Raw genomic sequence first — 17,709 nt, 5'->3', positions numbered from 1 at the left:
CTCTCAGTCACAGGCAATCAAATTACATTGACCTTTCCACCGGCAATAAACTCCATTATCTCTAACAACGCGTCTTTTTAACGCGATGCTCGAAATCGCGCCTACAAAACCTGCATCCCCTTATCGTTGAAAAGCCTCGAGTCGTTTGCGCGGACAGATAAAGAAAATTCACATTGCCTCGTCTTCGCCGAGAAGGGACTTTTTCCTTAGCCTAGTCTCTTCCACAATAGCCCAACTCGGAAAATTCCCTCTCCCCTGCTCGTACACGTGTAAAAGCAAAATGCACGGCTGAGTGCCCTGCCGTCTGCCGTCGAGTTGACGTTCCGATCCGGGAACAATGTAACTAAGTTGCTATAGCAGACTTTTCCCTCAGACATTATGCATTTGAACCGGAGCTGCAGCAGACTTTCAACAAAATTATATCTATTCTTGACGTGTGAGAGTTACGTAATGAAATTGTCAAAGATACGGTTTTCATTAAAACTAGGTTTGACGAAAGACTAAGAACCAATCGGCACGATGGCAATCCTTTCGTGTCAATTTCCCCCGCCGGATCTTACTAGAAATCAATTTCCCGTCGAAAGCTTCGTTTCTGCCTTGGCTGTTTCGCAGCTCGTCATCTTGTATATATGTGTATATATATATATATATATATATATATATATATATATATATATATATATGTATTATAGATATGTACACGTTTCAATCCACTTAGGAGGCCGTTGTAATCGGCACGCAATCAACTTGTGCGCGCTCACGCGGACAGACGACTAATGACGGACTATAGTGAGAAAGTGCTTCTTTCGCTATTGCTGGTGCTGTTGTTGTTGTTTTTGCTTCTTCTTCGTTTTTTTTCGTTCACTTTCCAGGGAATAGAATCGAGAGTTCAAACTGGAGAGCGAGAGAGGGAGCGGGAGGGAGGGAGGGAGAGAGAGAGAGAGAGAGAGAGAGAGGATGAAACCTTTTTCTCCCTCCTTTTTTTATTCTCTCTCGTCTGCACTTTGAAAAAGGCTTCAGCTCTTTTAATTCAATATAGCCAAAGTGTATAAATAGATTGACACTCTTGGGAGTTGTCCATTTACGCAGTGGGCTAGAAAACATTTGTTTCTTTTTTCTTCCTCGGCGAATAAAAAGTGCCCTCTATTCCCTGTCGTCGATTTGTTTTTCGAGCTCTGCACAGTCATCCATCCGCGAAGTCATCGTCATTGCTTTTCCCGGCACCATTTCAATTGATCAATTTTCGCACGGCCGGCTGCGCACTGCCTCCGCACTGAATACGCGCCGGGGCAAATCACAAAGCTTCGGGAAGGCTGCAATTATCGGTTATACAGCGCACTTCTCGACTGCGGCTTGCGTCTATAGATATACATCGGGGGTCTAATTTTCTGCTGCTTTCTGGCATTGCCTGCTCCTTCCGAATCTATCAAAGTGCAGGAGCGCGCGGCTTTCTTCTCCCCGCTTGCAGCTAACGGGCGCGACCAACAGGCCATTAACCGCGTCGATGGGAGAAAAGCGCGAGCGAGCGCTGGATTACTCTCCGGAGAAAAGAAAATGATGAGGGAACGGAACGAGCCAATTGACTGAGTGCCGAGGAGCGAAGAAATTTCGCTGTGTTTCTTTCCCCCTTCCGTTTCTCGCGTGTGTGACGCTGACGCTGACGCGCGGGCTCGTTAAAATCGAGTTATTAAGGCTCGTTATATTGCTATTGATTCGCTTTCTACGATAAGGCCGAGCGCCCTCCTCTCGGCTTTATTAGTACTTGGCCTAACGAGTCGATTAGTCGGATTGGAAAATCCGTTCAACAGAAAGTTTTCAATCACAGTTGGAAATGTCCATTGTTTCCTGTTCGAGCGCTGAAAAAACTCGCCTTTCCAGAGAGAAAACGCAAGACCGAATAAATCTTGGCTCGCAAGTGTAATAAAGCGAGTAAATCTTCATTGAAGCCGTTCGCTTCGGTGAAGAGCAAAAAAAAATAATGCTCGACTCGATATAGACAGAGTAAACAAATCTTCATAAAGCGTCGCCATGGCGCGCTGCGCGGCAGAAGACATCGCCGCAGGCTACACGTTGACACTTTGGCTCTTAACGAAAGTCGCTATTACAAGAATTTATTTCTCTCTCGCGTTTTCTTAACTGCGCTTTTCCTTCTTATTTCTCTCTCTCTCTCACTCTATCCCTCTCTCTTTTGTTCTTACCGTGGCGCTTTTCAGCGTGTAATTTGCGAATGGCTTTTCTTTCGTTTGTTCTGTCCCGTCGGCGTGTAATTCATTTTGTTTTTCCACTGTCATTTGGCGCGACGACGACGAATGTTTTTCTCGCAACGCGCGTCGCTCCATTGCTCGTTTTCATTTTCGTCCTCCCGACGGGGGCATTATAGTACTGCGTGTCTCGCGAGTGTTTACTTCATTTGAATAAATTTTTTTTTTTCATTTCTCGTTGACTTTTCAAGCGCGATACTGTTCCGCTTTATTGACTTTTGCCCGATTAAAAAAAAGTTCTTGCCGAATAAAATAAGCTAGGCTTTCAGTCGGTGAATTTTTTCATTGATCAACGGGAAATTCTCTTTTTTCCGTGAAATCCGCAATTTTCCCGTAAATTTTTAATAAAAGCTACTCTACCAGAAAACGTTGAATTAATTTCACGTCCAGAACTCAACCTCGCGATTCGCATGATGACTATAAAAATAAACGTTGTCGTGCGATTCTCGGTAGCCATGGGGCATATAACGGTTACAAATTAGTTTTCGTAGGAACGCTTAGGTGAACCACTCGTGAATGATAACGAAAGGCTTCGGCCATACTTTCCTTGGAAATGCGAGGTTCATCCAACTTACAGTCCATAGGTACGAGAATAAAGGGAGATTTTTATCTGGAAGTTCTACGAAATTAAACTTTAGCAGGAACTGCGCGAAAAAACGTACAACTTTAAGGAGTTGTTTTAGGAGAAAAAAATCTTGCTTTTCTCTCTACGCCTCGTATTCGCATCGATTCTGCGCAGAGAGTAATCAGCTTAACGAGCACCTCGTCGTCCGTATGCTCACGCCTTTCGCCTTATCGCTTCGATAGAGATTATTGCACGAAAGCGTAACAAAGGTCGTCGCGCGCATATTGCTATGGCTTCTCAGCTTTTCTTCCGCTTGAAAATGCCACTGCCTTTCCTTTGCTCTCGCTTCGAGCTAACATCAGGTGTCAAAGCGTACACGCTCGCAAATGAGTGCGATGTTTGTAGAACTGTCTTGGCTTGGAAACGTACGTTTCATCGGGAACGACAGACGTCTGAAAGGGTAGGACGAAAACGATACTCGTTCACATAATTGGAAGAGAAGAAAATTTTCAACGATAATTCAATCTTTTCCTGACAATTGAATCCAGACAATCGAGTCGAAAAGTCGTCCGAAGAGGGGGGCGCCAAATTCATAGCTCGAGAGAGTGGAGCTTTTCCTTTTCTTGCTCCGGAAGTGGAAAAACTGCTCTTCTACGGAGAGAAAACAAAATTAAACAATGCTACTTTCAGTACAGCAATGCGCTCGAAAAAACTTTTCTTATTTCAAGACTTGCGAGAGAGGATTTGATCGGGAAAATGAGGCTATAGGGAAACAAAAACGAGAAACATATGAGCGAGCAGAGAAAAGGAATCGATCCCTCGGGCCACTTTTTTTCCTTTTGGTTAGAGATTCGATTCGAGGATTATTGGTTGGAAACGGGTGACGAATAAAAGAAACGCGAAACTCATTCGTCTCCTGTTGTGACTGATTGCATTGCTAACTAAATGATGAAACCACAGCCATCAGTAGAATTAGTCTGCGCTCGGTCAGACGCGCGACAAAACACCCATAAGTCGGGTAGATAAACGCACGTCGCACTAGCGTGACCATTTGTTAATAATTCGTGGTCACGGTGTACATGTCGCGCGCGTCTTTTGTTTTCTTTTTGTCGTATACTCCGCGAAAAGACTAACGTTTCACTTATTGAATCGTAAATAAGGGAGAAATAGCGGCCGAAAGCGAGAGATGAACGCGCGGTAGGGGGCCATTGCTATAGTTTTTCTGCGATACGGCTGAAACGGAGGGCAGAGGAAGGGGGGCTATGTGGACATACACACGTACACAGGTCTTAGTATTTTGTTTTATGGCCGAGTGCCCGTAGGAGCATTTCTTGGCTGCCGAGCAACCGTGTTGGCTGCTCTTTTTTTTCAGAGTAAATAATCATGGCTTGCGGTCTGATACGTCTGCAATGTCAATGAATTATTACCAAATTATAAGGCACATTCCGCATGTTAGTTATATGCGTAGCCTGATTACATATTTTACGAGTCGTCGTCAGCAAAGTTCAATAAGGGTCGAATATGTATCGGAAAATTGATTGGAAGCTTGCGAGCGGTTTCGATCGCCTAATTATCCTTTTGGACAGTGTTCTCTCGGGTGTAGCCGTAAATTCAATGTAACGTCCGACACTGCCAACGAGAAAATTATCAACGGAGAGAGAGAGAGAAAGAGAGAGAGAGAGAGAGAGAGAGAGTCGTCTGAATTAATTAATTGGCATTGGTACGGAAGAGAGAGAGAGAGAGAGAGAGAAGCTGCCACAATGCGCGCATCAGCAGCAGCGTGTCCGAGTCAATCGGACGCAGTCGCGACGCGACGAGCACAATGACCATTGGCTCGGTCGCTGTTGGGTGCTGCTGTGCCCTGTTTCTCTCTCTCTCTCTCTCTCTCTCTGTCTCTCTCTGTCTCTCTCTATCTCTCTCTCGCGCTCTCTCGGAGGTGTCGTAATCCAGTTGGATGGCGCACCATCTGCTGGTTATGCGATGCAGACTCTACTCCGATCGGATTCCGTAGCCACTCGTAGATTGGGATTACGTGGATCTCTAATTTATGGCTTTCCATTTGCGCTTCGAATAATAAAGAAAGAAAGAAGCGGAGTTGTTGATTTTCAAGACGATTCGGTTTTGCTCGCGCTAATTGGACACCTTGCTTACTTTTTCCATTCAATGCCAATTATATTTGATCGACCCATCGATTGTCACGAAAATGTACAGCAACGGTTAACGAGCTTACTCAATTTCGTAATTGTATATTCTGTAGCTTGGAGCTTTATTACGGATACTTAAGGGCTAAAGCCGCACGAGAGCAAAGTCAATTTTGTAAACTCTCGGTGTGCAGCCACGCGGAGGAGGAGAGCAGGTATATACATTGTAAGTAACTTAAAGGGTCTTAAAGTTTTAAAGCTCTCTCCCCTTCTCCTTCGAGGCTATTGATTCCGGTCTGACGACCTTTGAGACGCTGATACACTTATCAAATTATACGCTCCCTCTTCCTCGTGGAGATAAAACTCTCGTAACCCGAGGAAAAATTTCTTTTTCGAAAAACACAGGGTCTTCCGATCAATCGTCCAATCTCCGTGAAACGGAAAAAATGTCGAGGTCGCCCGCGTCGGTATATATGGCCTCTTTACTAGATTTATACGACAACGGAGGGACGGGGGTTTCCATCCATTTGGAATCGCCACTATCTTGGAGTGAGAGCAGGACCAAACGCTCATGCATATTCCTAGGCTTCATCTCCGTCGCATCGTCCGGTTTTAGGCATGCTGGCGCTGGCGAATGATTTGGCCGCAGCTGCTCTCCCTGGACTTACATTTCCGTTCAGTTGGCACGCGACTTAGCATTTATCACTGCAAGATTAATTAATGGGCCGGCGCAATCGCCTTTCGTTGCCTAAGTTTAACCCGCGCCGTCGCATTTTTTTTCTTCGCAGTCCATTAGTGTACGGAGGGTGAAACTTAAATCGAGAAAAATCCCGCGACGCGACGCAACCGAATGCATTCTCGATTAAGAACTTTTCCACTCTTGCTCGTTCGTTTTTTTTTCAGCCCTCGTGTCTTAACGGACACGAGCAGCCTTCTTCGCCATTCCTTTCCGATCAAAGTGCCTCCTATCTAAAGGCGAGCGAGAGGGAGGGGGGGGGGGGGCGGCAAATGTGGCTTTCTAACTTGGTTAGCTCGAGGTATTATCTATCCGGAAAGTTGGCTCGCTGCTGCTTGAGTTAGCTTTTGCTCTCCAACTAAAAAGACGGAACCAATTGCAAAGTACCAATCACGGAGACTCAAGGCTCGCCCAAGATTTACTCGTGATTGCGAAGTTTGTTACGCGGCTGCTGCTTTTCCGCTCTTTCTTCGCATCAAAATAAGAGTTGAAGTTGGAGCGACAGGCGCAACAAGCGGCCTTTGCAAAGCCAAGTGCACGTAATAAGCTAGAATGGCAAGTTAGTCAGCCGTGTGCAGCGGCGTAGCGGCGAGGAAACTGAAAATGCCGTGATATTATTTAAACTGGCGGGCAAGAGAGGAGCGGTGCGCGAGCGCGAAACTCCGAACTGCACGATAGGAGTCTCTGTGCTGGAGCATCCGAGGGGAATATAGTGGATGCACTTTGGCGAACAAGCGAGAGACGAGAAGGGTAGATGGTCACGCTAATCGCACTTGGCCGGATTGGCTTTTAGCAGTAAGTTTCGGCCGGGACTAAACTTTGCTCGGCCGCGCTACGTACGTACGGCAGGCCCGCACCTTTTCGGCGCGGGCGCCTCTATTTTTCGCGAGTGAAATTGAAATCTCGCCTCGTGGCGATAAGTCACCGCGTAATCTACGAATCGCCCGGCGAGATTGATTTAAGACTGATGCTCGAGATGGATCGCTTGATTTTATTAGGACGCTAATGAAACGATAAATTCCGAGCTTTGCTTTGCATGATTCATCGGCGCAAACAATTTTTCGGTACACGGATAAATCACCGAAGAAAGAAAAAAGAACGGGACGGGAAAGCTTGCAGAAAGCCATAGTTCATAGTTCACGAAGACTGCTTGATCAGCAATATAGATTGGTCGGTCGATTTGTGCATTATCTCGGGGGGGTTCCGGAAGACGAAAAGACCTGGGGGACAGAATGATGGAGCGAGCGGCAGATTAAAGCGAGAGAGAGAGAGAGAGCGGGCAAGCTTAAATGCGCAGAGCGAGAGTAAGGGTCGTTTAATCTTCCTAGCCTAATTTCCTGCAAGCCTTTGCCGCCGCCGCCGCCGCCGCCGCCGCTACTGTCCACCCTCACCACCCTCACGGCTACTACTATCACTACGTTTGAGAATCTTCATCGTGGGCTGCGCGAGTCACGTTCGTCTGTCGCCGCCGTCGCCGCCGTCGCCACTGTCTGGCGCATGCTAATTGCGCTATCGGCGTTTTTCTTCTTTCCTTCTCTTTCGGGATAAAGTCAGATAATGATGCTTTATTTCTGGTGCTGATGTCAATCCTGAAACGGAATGCGTGTAGTTTACTGGGGAAAAGAGGGAAACGTGGGTAACAGCATCGGGGGGAGAATTTTGAAATGGAAACCCACTCAGCTGGACTTTTTCGTGATAATAATAATAATAATAATAATAATAATAATAATAATAATAATACTCGGTTAACTGAATTTGAACCTGGCTCATCTGTTTTTTGCTTTTCAAAGTGATTATTACCAGAGTCTCTTACAGTTCCAGCTTGTTTTGGTAAACAACAAAAATCTTAATCAGTGTTGGTTGGAAAAGTTTTGCAGACTACGAAATTGACCTGATGGCTTTTATTTGAGTTTATTTTTTGACGTGCTTGCACAGTTGGTCGAGCAAATTGGAAATACTCGTATTGTCAAGTCGATCCAAAGCAATGGGGGAAAAGCAAGCCGTAAATGAGAATCCCCAGCGATTAAAATCAGTGGGCAAAGAGGCAAAAGCTCCGACGAACATCATAAAATCGTCCGATGGATGGCAGGCTCTGGCAGCTGCAGTACAATCGTGCGCGCAAGACGATCGTATTTAAGCAGACACAGAGCCGAAGATAAGGGTTTGTCCTAAGCCGGATTTTCCCTCTCTGTCTGTCTGTCTCTCTCTCTCTCTCTCTCTCACTCTCTCTCTTTCTCTCTCTTTCGCTCCGTAACAAAAGTCGTAAATAGGCATTAAAAGGAGAGCGAACTCTACGAGCAGCGCCTTTGGCTTATCCCCTTTTACGTTGTAAACACGTCTGAAATTAAATGCACCGTGCGTGCCGTGGTACGTTTGAGGACAATACGCCACTATGACGCGCTGCGGCTACGAGGATGGAAGCCCTGATCATGACACGCTTTCAAAGTCGAGTCGGCAAAAATGGGGAGAGACGGCAGTCGGCGCTGCCTAGAATATTGACTCGTACTACTTGAATTTCTTTCTAGGCGTTGCGGATCCATCAAAGACGAGAACTCTCTCGTGTAGTTCACATTGAATTGGCTTTGATTATTCGTGATCCCGATTCAATTTTGAATCGATCGTCAGAAGCAGAAGTAAAAGTCAACTGCTGCTCTGATTGTAATCGTTAATGCACATCTTCGAGCAGTTTATCTAACTGACTAGCAAGCGCTAAGGAATATTAAATAAATAATTTGTCAAATTGATCTTTCGGCGTCGCCGTCGTGATCTGGCATCTGGACAATCTTTCAACGCTCGTCAACAAATGGCTTACTTCTCTAAAACAATGATATGAATTTGCGTCGAGCACAATTAATTATATGACAATTCAAATCATAACATAGCATCGGGATACTAAGCTACCTGCCCACATCCATCAAGTGTAGTGCGTCGAGTGTTATACATAGAAGCAGCACTGTGGCTCGCATCGCTGCTGCATTTGAGCCCTCGACGGTTATTACGTCGATAAAGGAGATGCAAGCTCCTGCCTTGACCGCGTTCCCGGGTAACTGGAAGAAGTACAGGGTCTCTCGAGATTTCACGGGACTCGAACTGCAATACGGGTCGCGAAAATATTCAGGCAAGCAGCAAAGCCAATTTGACGAGTAGATGGAACGATAAATATGTAATTCCGCACCTCATTCGCAAAGGCGATCGCGCGCAAGTAGCCGAAAGTCGAGCCGCTGCAAGAAAATTCGAATAGCAGCCTGCTGCCGTCGCTGCCGCCGCCATCGCCGCTGCTGTGTGCACCTTAATCTCTATCATTCTCTTTGTTTCCGCAAGCATTTCCCGGGTCGAGCCTCTCCTCCTGCTCTTTCTGCCTATCCTCTATCTCGGCAACAGGCACTGAATGCAAATTCCGACGGAGGAAAATTTACAGGAGCTTGCTCTCAGTGCTCTCGACTAAAAGGCAGAAGGGAGGCAGGGCAAAGGCTTAATAAAAAGGAAACACGTATTACGACCCCGGGAAATGGAGAAAATGAACCGTGCATATTAAAGCAAAAGGCGATCGCGGCAGAGAGAGCAGAGAGAGCAGAGAGAGAGAGAGAGAGAACGCATTTCACGGATTCCATTCTATTCCTTTTCCTTTTCCCTTTTTTCTACTCGCTGAGCAGCTGAGCAGCTTCGATACAGCTCACGGCATTTATAAGCTCCCTTTCTTGCGATTATTTATTTCGTTGCCATCTACTTCGCACGGCATACGACTGGCTATTATTTCTTTATTGATCCCATTCTTCGTTTTAGCTCCAACGGCCGTCCTCGAGCTTTTTCGATGAATAGTAGAAGATATCACTTTTCGTTATTGATCGAAAAGCTTTTCTTCGACTTTACACAAACATAATTTAATAAGTGAAAAAGCAGAGGAGCTAAGTCTTTGGAAGAGTTCATTCCGACTCGCGGAACGATACGGGGAGAGAAAGCACCGACGGCAGTGTGCAATGGCCACAGTCGGCGATTAAAACTAATGGAAAAGCAGCAGCGCGCTAAAGAAAATCACGACTAGAGAGCGAGGCGGCAGCTACGTGTGTGCGCGCGCGCGCTATCGGCGGGCCCGCAGCCGCCACGTTTCTCGCCCCCACGGCTAAGAAGATTACGTGCAGACGCATCCTGAGGGGCTATGAACGAGAGAGGGGATCTATACGGAAGTTGCTGTATGCGAATTTCCGCTGCTAACAGCGACCACTAACGCCCCGAGGGCAGAGGAAGGGATCGACCTCCTCTCTCTTTTCCACTCGCGCGCGCGCTTCGACATTATACAACAATTGAGCCTCCGCGCCTTTTTGCATTTTGCAAAATTGGGTAAATACTCGCCGGGGCTATTACACGTGCACGGTACAAACTTTTCGATAGAAAGTTACACGAATGTGCGTACGTACGGATGCGCCGTAATTTCACTTCCGAATAGATCATGTAATTTCACTTGGGAATTTGCGCATTTCTCGACACGCGCACTGCAGTAGATAATAATGATAATTTTACCAGTTGAGCTTTTGATGCGCGAGCCGCACTATCGCCATTTGCAAGTATTAAGCGACGCTCTTTTCGCAAATGGAGAGTCCCGTTATCCGCTGGCAGAGATAGTCGGCAACAAAAAAAAAAGAAAAAAGAAAAAAGAAAAAAAAAAAAACAATGGAAATGCGTGCGGGAACGGGAACGGGAGATAAACAAATATGAAGGTGCCCCGATGCAAAACGACAAGCCTATAGCAACAACGAAGTGACGCGTGTGTGCAACGATCGAACGGACTCTTATAGGCGCGCGCGCGCGCGCGCGTGTTCGTGTGTGGCGCTGAGGGGGCAGTCGGCGTTGGTGGTAACATTAGCATACAAACGAGTTCGGGATTTCATTCGTACACATCCACGTGAGCGCCGTTATAAACCTCTTGCGCGCACTTTGGAAACGGCGCGGAAAAAGAAGAGAGATGTATTTGACGTTGAAATATAACGGGCTAACCCCCGCAGGAAAATATATTGCTTTATTAACGCGCGCCTCGGAGAGGGAAAGCTTTTCATTTTCTTTTTTTGTTTCCTCTCTCCTACTTGTACTACTGCTTTGCATTTCCAGGCGGCTTTTTCTTTTTGTTTGCAAGCGGAATGGAAATTAGCGCGAGCCCGCGAGGTGCTGCTACCCTTCCTGTCCGTTCCGCCGCCGTAGCTTTGGCGTTTTCTGCGAGATTTTAAGTGTCTTTTTTGACGGAGGTCATCCCCGTGCGAACGCTGATGAGGGATTTTTTTTTCGGCAGTCCAAAAACGGCGATTCGGCTATTTCCTCCTGCGGATTCATTCAAATTAGCGTGGCGCCCAGAGAATTCGCTTTGCTCTCGTTTGAAATTCGAAAAACGCGTCGAGTGCATACAACAATTAAATTTATCAGATAAGCCGTTCGTTGAACCCGGAAGTCAACACAACCGGTCAATCAAATTATCACCAAAGGGTGTCGTACACACATCCATCAGCAAACACACTGCATTGCCACACGTCGCATGTGTCTCTGCACCCTCTTCGTAGAGAAAAGAAGGGTGCCTTGGTCATTAGTCCAAAAAATTGGTCTATATTTGAATGTAGCACATACGGAAGCGCCGGAAAAACAGTAGAAGCGCGTAAATCGCAGAAATTCACGTTGGGCTGGCGTTATCGCTTTGGCGGATCTCGGCTCGTAAATCGGACGCTCGTTATTTCTCTCTCTCTCTCTCTCTCTCTCGCGCACGCTCGTATCCTTTGTCTCTGTAGCTCTTCGCTCATCGGTACTGCTACCGCGATACATCGCAAAAAAAGAGGCGGGGGGGGGGGGGGCAAAACAAAAGTCCGCAGGAAATATGCGTATCCGTAGCGAGCTGCGCGTCCGCATGTATATCATTTCGGTATCTGCGATGCCTTCGTTCATTATCCGTTTTTTGCGCCCTGGGCCCGACACTACCTTTTTTGTCGCCATAATTAACCGAGCGTTTCGCGTGCATTAGAGATATGCTTTTCGGGCGATGCGCTTTAAATGACAAAATGCCGCTTCGGCGGACTCGTGCGACGAAAAATTGCGATGTCGTTCACAGAACATTATTTTTATTCTTGTTTCAGGTGAGTACAATGAGACGAGACTCGAGCATATGGACGAATCCGACGACTGTGAGTAGATCGTAAAATTACGTTAAATCGTTGCAGTTGTTGAGAATATCGAGCGCGTCGCGAGATACTGGATGTCCAGTTAACGATCGGTAACGAACGTGTTCGTACGCGCTCGAGGCAACAATTACGGCCTGCGCGCTCTTTTCATTAATTTCAGCTGGCGAAATGTTGGTTTTCGTTGCGAGTACGTCGAGCGTTTGCTCGTCGGGTGGGGGAGGGGGCATACGCTAAGAATAATCGTCGGCAAGTGTTTCCGCGACGCGTCCACCAATGGCCCGAGAAACAGGCGCGCGCGCGATTATCCGTCGCGTCTCGCTTTTAATTCGCGGCGTTTCGCAGCGGCGGCAGGCGCACGCGCAGTTTTATAACGGAAGCGACAATGGGCGAGGCCGGTCATAAATCATGCAGACTTGCCTTCTCTCTCTCTCTCTCTCTCTCTCTCTCTCTCTCTCTGTCTCTCTCGTATTATCGCATACGCCATTAACCATCGCGCGAGTTCACACACACACACATGCGCGCGCGCGCACGAAGATAACGTTTACACGAGTTGGTGCGTGCGCACGCGCAGCGCCGGTGGCATCGTCCCTCGCCGAACAAAGGGACTGCCGGCAGAGCAGCTGCCGAGGTGCATGCGGTTTTCACTCGTCTCGTCGGTTGCCGAGTGGCCTCATTAACGTCCGATGAGGCTGCTGCTACCGCTTCGCTCTGCCGATATATTGCCTGATGAATGCACTGCTGCCGCCGTCGCTCCCAAATTGCTGGATAATCGTCTTTGAGATGTTGCCTATTATAGTGCCTCCGCAGTCGAGCTTTGTTTGCGATTTGTTGGAACGGAATTGTTCTACTCGACTTTTCGCTCTGGAGGGTGCGCCGAACGCCGACTATCTCCTTCTCGAGCATCGACTGGTCGTTCGAGCGCGCAATTGTCCCGAAAACGGGCGGCGATTCGCTGCTTCGTACGTTCTGCCTTTGCCAGCAATCGAGCGTCCGCGCATTATCGAATGAAAATTCGCAGCGTTCACGGCAGCGATGTCGCTTTTAATCAGTCGGTAGCGGGTAGCCGCTGAACAAAGCCGCGCGTCGAACGAATCAATCCACTCCCTCTGCCGCTCTCGCTGCGGATGAATATCAATTTTCCGCAGGCGCGGGCGCCGTGTTTTTCTCCATTGCGCTTGTCATTCGAGATGACGATGACGATGAGTTTTCGGGCGTAACTCGACAATCCTCCCGGCCTGCAGTTCGCATGCGAAAACGTGCGAAAATCAAATTACGAAAATCCGCGACGTTTCGAGGCACGGCGGCCTCCCCTCGCTGTCATTCGCCGCGGCGCGAGAAATGCGAGTTAAAAATCGGCCGGCCGCTTCAGTCATTGATTTGGCGCTCAAAGCGGTTCGCCGAAATTGCCGATGGCGCGAGTTTTTCGAGTGACGCCGCATGCCGTGCCCAATAAATTGCTATCGGAAAGTTGCTTAAACGCTGCGATGTTTTTTGACGAGCGCGTTACAAAACACATTCCAGCCGGGACGGCAAGCCTCGAGCTTCCCAAAGAGCTGCGCGTGGCACAAAGAGCCGCGCGATAATCGGCGCGGCGGTGGCGGAAAAAAGATTGGAGCAGGAGAGAGAGAGAAGGGAGGTAGGTAGGTCGTGGCGAACAATGCCGAGCGAATATCCCCGAGAGTTGAGTAATGCGCGTGTCGCTGACACGCTGTTAGGAGAGACAAACGCTTCGCGAGCGAGTGACGAGCCCGCGGAGGAAATGATACTCGCACCCCGAGAATAATAGAAATGGCAGGCGCGAGCGAGCCTCGAGAAAAAGCGAGATAAGGCGTGGCTCTGCTCTCTCAGGTTTGATTCATCGACGTTCATTGTCCCGAGTCCGCAACGTCGCGATCTCGCTTCGACGTTACGCTCGGCGACGTCTCGTTGGACTGGGCTATTTCAACGCTGCACTCGGGCGCAGGCAAGCGTACAATTTGCTGAGCAAGGCCAAGCCGAATTTCTAAGAACGCGACACCAAACGCACAGCGTGGCTCAAAGGCTCTCTCGCCCGAACTGCGCGCCTGAGTATACACCTACAGAGAGACGGAGAGAGAGGTTTGCCTGGCGACGCCAGCTGCGTCAATTTGCGAATACGTACGCGAGAGAGAGAGAGAGAGAGAGAGAGAGAGAGAGAGAGATGCTGCGCCGGCGTCATTATGCGAGAGACCCGAGAACTGTACGCGAGGTTCCCGTCTGTCTAGCGCGCGCGCGCGCGTTCCGTCATCAGGCGCTGCTGCGTCCGCCCAACCAAACGCTATCGATCTTGCGAGGCGGCCGCGCGCCAGCTAGCTTTGTGCACCACTCGCACAAAGCTCGAAAGGTGCACGCTTTAAAGTCCACGCAAATGTAGCTCGGGCGTCGTTTGTCAATTTACAGATCGACAGCTACGCTTTGTCGATTAAGCCGTTGTTCAAGTATATTCCTAGCTGAAATATCACCCGAGGATAGCGCGCGACAGCGAGTAGAAGCAGTCGAGTTGCTGCCAGACGCTCGAGAGGCTGCGCTGCCAAAATGCATCCGCGGCCGCCTTGTCGACGCTGCAATGTTGGCAAGAAATTTTTCGTCCTCACACGGCTCTCGTTAATGCTAGTCTGATGTACAAACTGACAGCCACCTTGGAGATTTTCTTGTTTTCGTTCAATTCCAATCTTGCAAATAATGGCTGTCGTCAGCCCTTTGAAGTCAATTAAGCAAGAACGGATCTACTAGAGGCGCCTTGTCGTCCTTACAAAAATAACCTACAAAAAGACCTTTCTCGTGTGCTATTCTTTAATCGGTAAAATCCTGCGGCTTTATCTTGACGTCCAAGAAAATTGCGCGAGAGAGAGAGTAGAGTGTCGCGTACAACTTTCATTTGCATAATCTATTTGCTTATTCATTCGTTCGGTTCTCTCTATCTTCTCTTCTCCGTTTTGTCATTGCGTCGTCGTCTCGTTCGTGCTGGGCCGATACACACGCAACCACAAAAACACTCGGAGTCGTGGAGTCGTAAACACTTGGCAACAAACGCGACTTGGCATTCATGGACTCGACGCTCTCGTTGCTGCAAAAACCAGCAGCTAAGGGTAAACAAACGTCTCCTCGACCTTTTTAAACTGCCGTTCACATTGTGAGCTTGTTTTTGGTTCGATTACTCGCCGATGTGTTGGATGCTTTCGTTTGTTCGTTCGAAGGGAAAGGATTCGAATTAGAGTGTCAGAGCGAAAGCCAAAATCATCTCTCTGGCGGTAGTACAGCAAGACGGAGAGGCAAAGTACACGTCTAATTCCACGCAGAGCTGCTTTGGGGGCTTTATCTCGCTCCACTTGCCAGAACAGAGCAGCAGTGGCTTCTTCTCCGCAATCTTCGCGTCGGCTTTCATCGCCTAGCTCGCCTAGCTAGGTACCACTACTACTACGGCCGGGCTAATCCGTCTGTTTCCACTTGCGCCTGTCGCCGCGCCTTTTCCCAGACGCTAATCCTACCCGAATATCTCGGCCTTATCTTGCCCTCCCGCCGTGCGATCCGGAACAGAGACGACGAGGCACCTTGTCAACGCTGCTGCTCATCTTGCTACCTATAAGTAACACATGCCAATGGCCACATGTAAAATAGCTTTTTCCAAGCTTCTTTATTCTGCAATTTGCGTACTGCACTTGTGTCACTTTATATCTGCTTTGGCCCGAACGATCTCCCGATCGCAAGTCAAATGTTTCCAAGGGATTTCGCTGATCATTCAATCAAAATTGTTCGTTCGCGAGGATGTACCGAAAGAAAGTTGGGAAACTTGCTGGGAATTCCACAGTCAAAAAATAATATAGCATTTATAGCCTTTTTTCTTTCCAAGCATATCCGTTTTTACTAAGAATCTCATTAAATATTCTTGTTATTTCGTGCTCTACATCATAATTTGGCATATCATTCCGTGGAAGCTCCGTGCATGACAGAGAGAGAGAGGGAGAGAGAGAAAGAGAGAGAGAGAGAGAAACTGCCTTATTAGGTGATACTTCATGCATCAGTTCATTTCGTGGGCGCCATTTAAATTCTCCGATTTTTTTCATTCTGGCCGCTTTCGTTCTCTCGTCGTCGGAGATGGAGCCTTTGTTCATTTCTCTCATTGCTGCTGCCAGACGACCTCTCTCTCTCTCTCTCTCTCTCTCTCTCTCTCTCTCTCTCTCTCTCTCTCTCTCTCTCTTCGTGTCTTGATTTTTCAGCTTTTCCTCGACGAATTTATTTTCGTCACTCTTGTGTCCAGAAAAAATATAAACAAGGCAGAAGAAAGAGTTTCTTATAACCGTTGGTCAGCATTGTGTTACGAAAGCTTCTCGTTGACTTACAATCATGATTCCTGTTAATTAAGATTCGCGAAGCACGACAGATCCAATCTAAGGAATTGAATTTGCGTTGTGTAGAAGAAAACTGTTTTAAATAACTTTTTCAATAAACTCCGAGTAATCAAAGATTTGCGCGCAAACATGCCGTTTCTATCTGAATAAACCTGCTAATTAACTGTTTAAACGTAACAACGATAATTAAAACCACGCTTACACGCACATTGGCTGTTATAAATATTAATAAATGTCAATGACATCGACGTCTGAATTGAAAAAGGAAAAGATAACGCGAAATTAATTGAGGCGTATGTTGAGCGAAAAAACATTTCAATCGGCAGCGAAGCAAACGCATTAAAAACGTAGAAATCGGTAGTATTTATTAATCGCGCAGCGCCAATGAGACTGGGAAATGGAAAGCCAAAAGCATAATTAATTAAAACAGGACGCGCGACGGAACGATACAGCCAGCTGCTGTGCTTCGCCGGCTGCGAGAGCTAATCAATCAACTGGGTAACTTCGCATTTCTTTGTGGACACCGAGCAAAAGTAATCGTCGATGACAGCGACTAATGCTTGCAACCAGTCGATTGTTGTTCGTTAGATATATATCTGCTTTTTTTTAATTCAACCTGACAGATTTGTCAGGTGGAACGATGCTAATGATCATTATTGCGAAAACAACCGCGAAAAAACGAAACAAAAAAGAGAGAAAAAAAGAAGCGAAGAAGAAAAAGCACAATTCATCTTTCTCTCGTACGACAAGTCAATCCGGCGTTCGCTCGTGCTCTTCATTCGTTATCGCAGTAAAGCGCTTTTGTTCGACTATATCTTGTTCTGTTGGCGGCTTCTCGGGATGTGTGTTCCTTTGCCAAATCTCGGCAAAACCCGTTGCTGCTGGATGTTGTGCGTGTGTGTGTGTGTGTGAGTGTGTGTTTATGTGTGTGTGTGTGTGTGTGTGTGTGTGTGTCTTGACGCGTATTTATTGTCCTTTTATCAACGATGAATAATGACGCGCGTGTCGTCGTTGGGGGATAAAATACGACGAGAGCATTATTTACATTGTCATGAAATAGAAATAGAGCACGACCGCGACGGATTGGGCAATTCGAGCTTTCAAATAATTTACATTGTTTTAACGAGGTTAATCAGATAACACGTGATTTATGCGTGATTAACATTTGGCGCCGTACGTACTGCATCATTCATTAAAGTAACATTGCACTTTAATCATAAAGAAATCCGTGAGGTCGGTAAGGAGGGATCCTCTACGCGGAAGCGTAAAATCAATCGGTCCGCTCTTATCGTGGAAAACAAATCCTTTCGCATGAAAGTCGAGCAATTGCTTCGGGAGCGGGAGGAGGGGGTAGGCGCGCTCGTAAGATCCATCCCGGAAGACGTGGCGGCACTCTTCTACTCGTCGCTCACGCAATTAGCGAAATTAACGAAAGGGACCACGCTGACGAATAACTGCGACCCCCTTAAGCTCGTTGATGCAAA

The 17,709-nt window shown here is 47.5% G+C and overlaps 1 protein-coding gene across 1 annotated transcript in view; it reads left to right on the top strand.

Annotated features, from left to right (window-relative positions):
- LOC131673654 (max-interacting protein 1-like) overlaps nt 1-17,709 on the top strand; it is a gene marked incomplete at its 5' end in the record, with an annotated part of 85,922 nt that overhangs the window by 55,401 nt on the left and 12,812 nt on the right. Inside the window, one exon of the mRNA XM_058951818.1 lies at nt 11,814-11,861. Coding sequence (XP_058807801.1) covers nt 11,814-11,861 — 48 coding nt within the window. The remainder of the gene's footprint in view (nt 1-11,813; nt 11,862-17,709) is intronic.

The sequence above is a fragment of the Phymastichus coffea genome, unplaced genomic scaffold (genome assembly GCF_024137745.1).
Source record: "Phymastichus coffea isolate CEN01 unplaced genomic scaffold, Cenicafe_Pcof_1.1 PCOF00189, whole genome shotgun sequence".
Taxonomy (NCBI): Eukaryota; Metazoa; Arthropoda; class Insecta; order Hymenoptera; family Eulophidae; genus Phymastichus; species Phymastichus coffea.
This window is presented reverse-complemented; position numbering and strand designations above follow the sequence as displayed.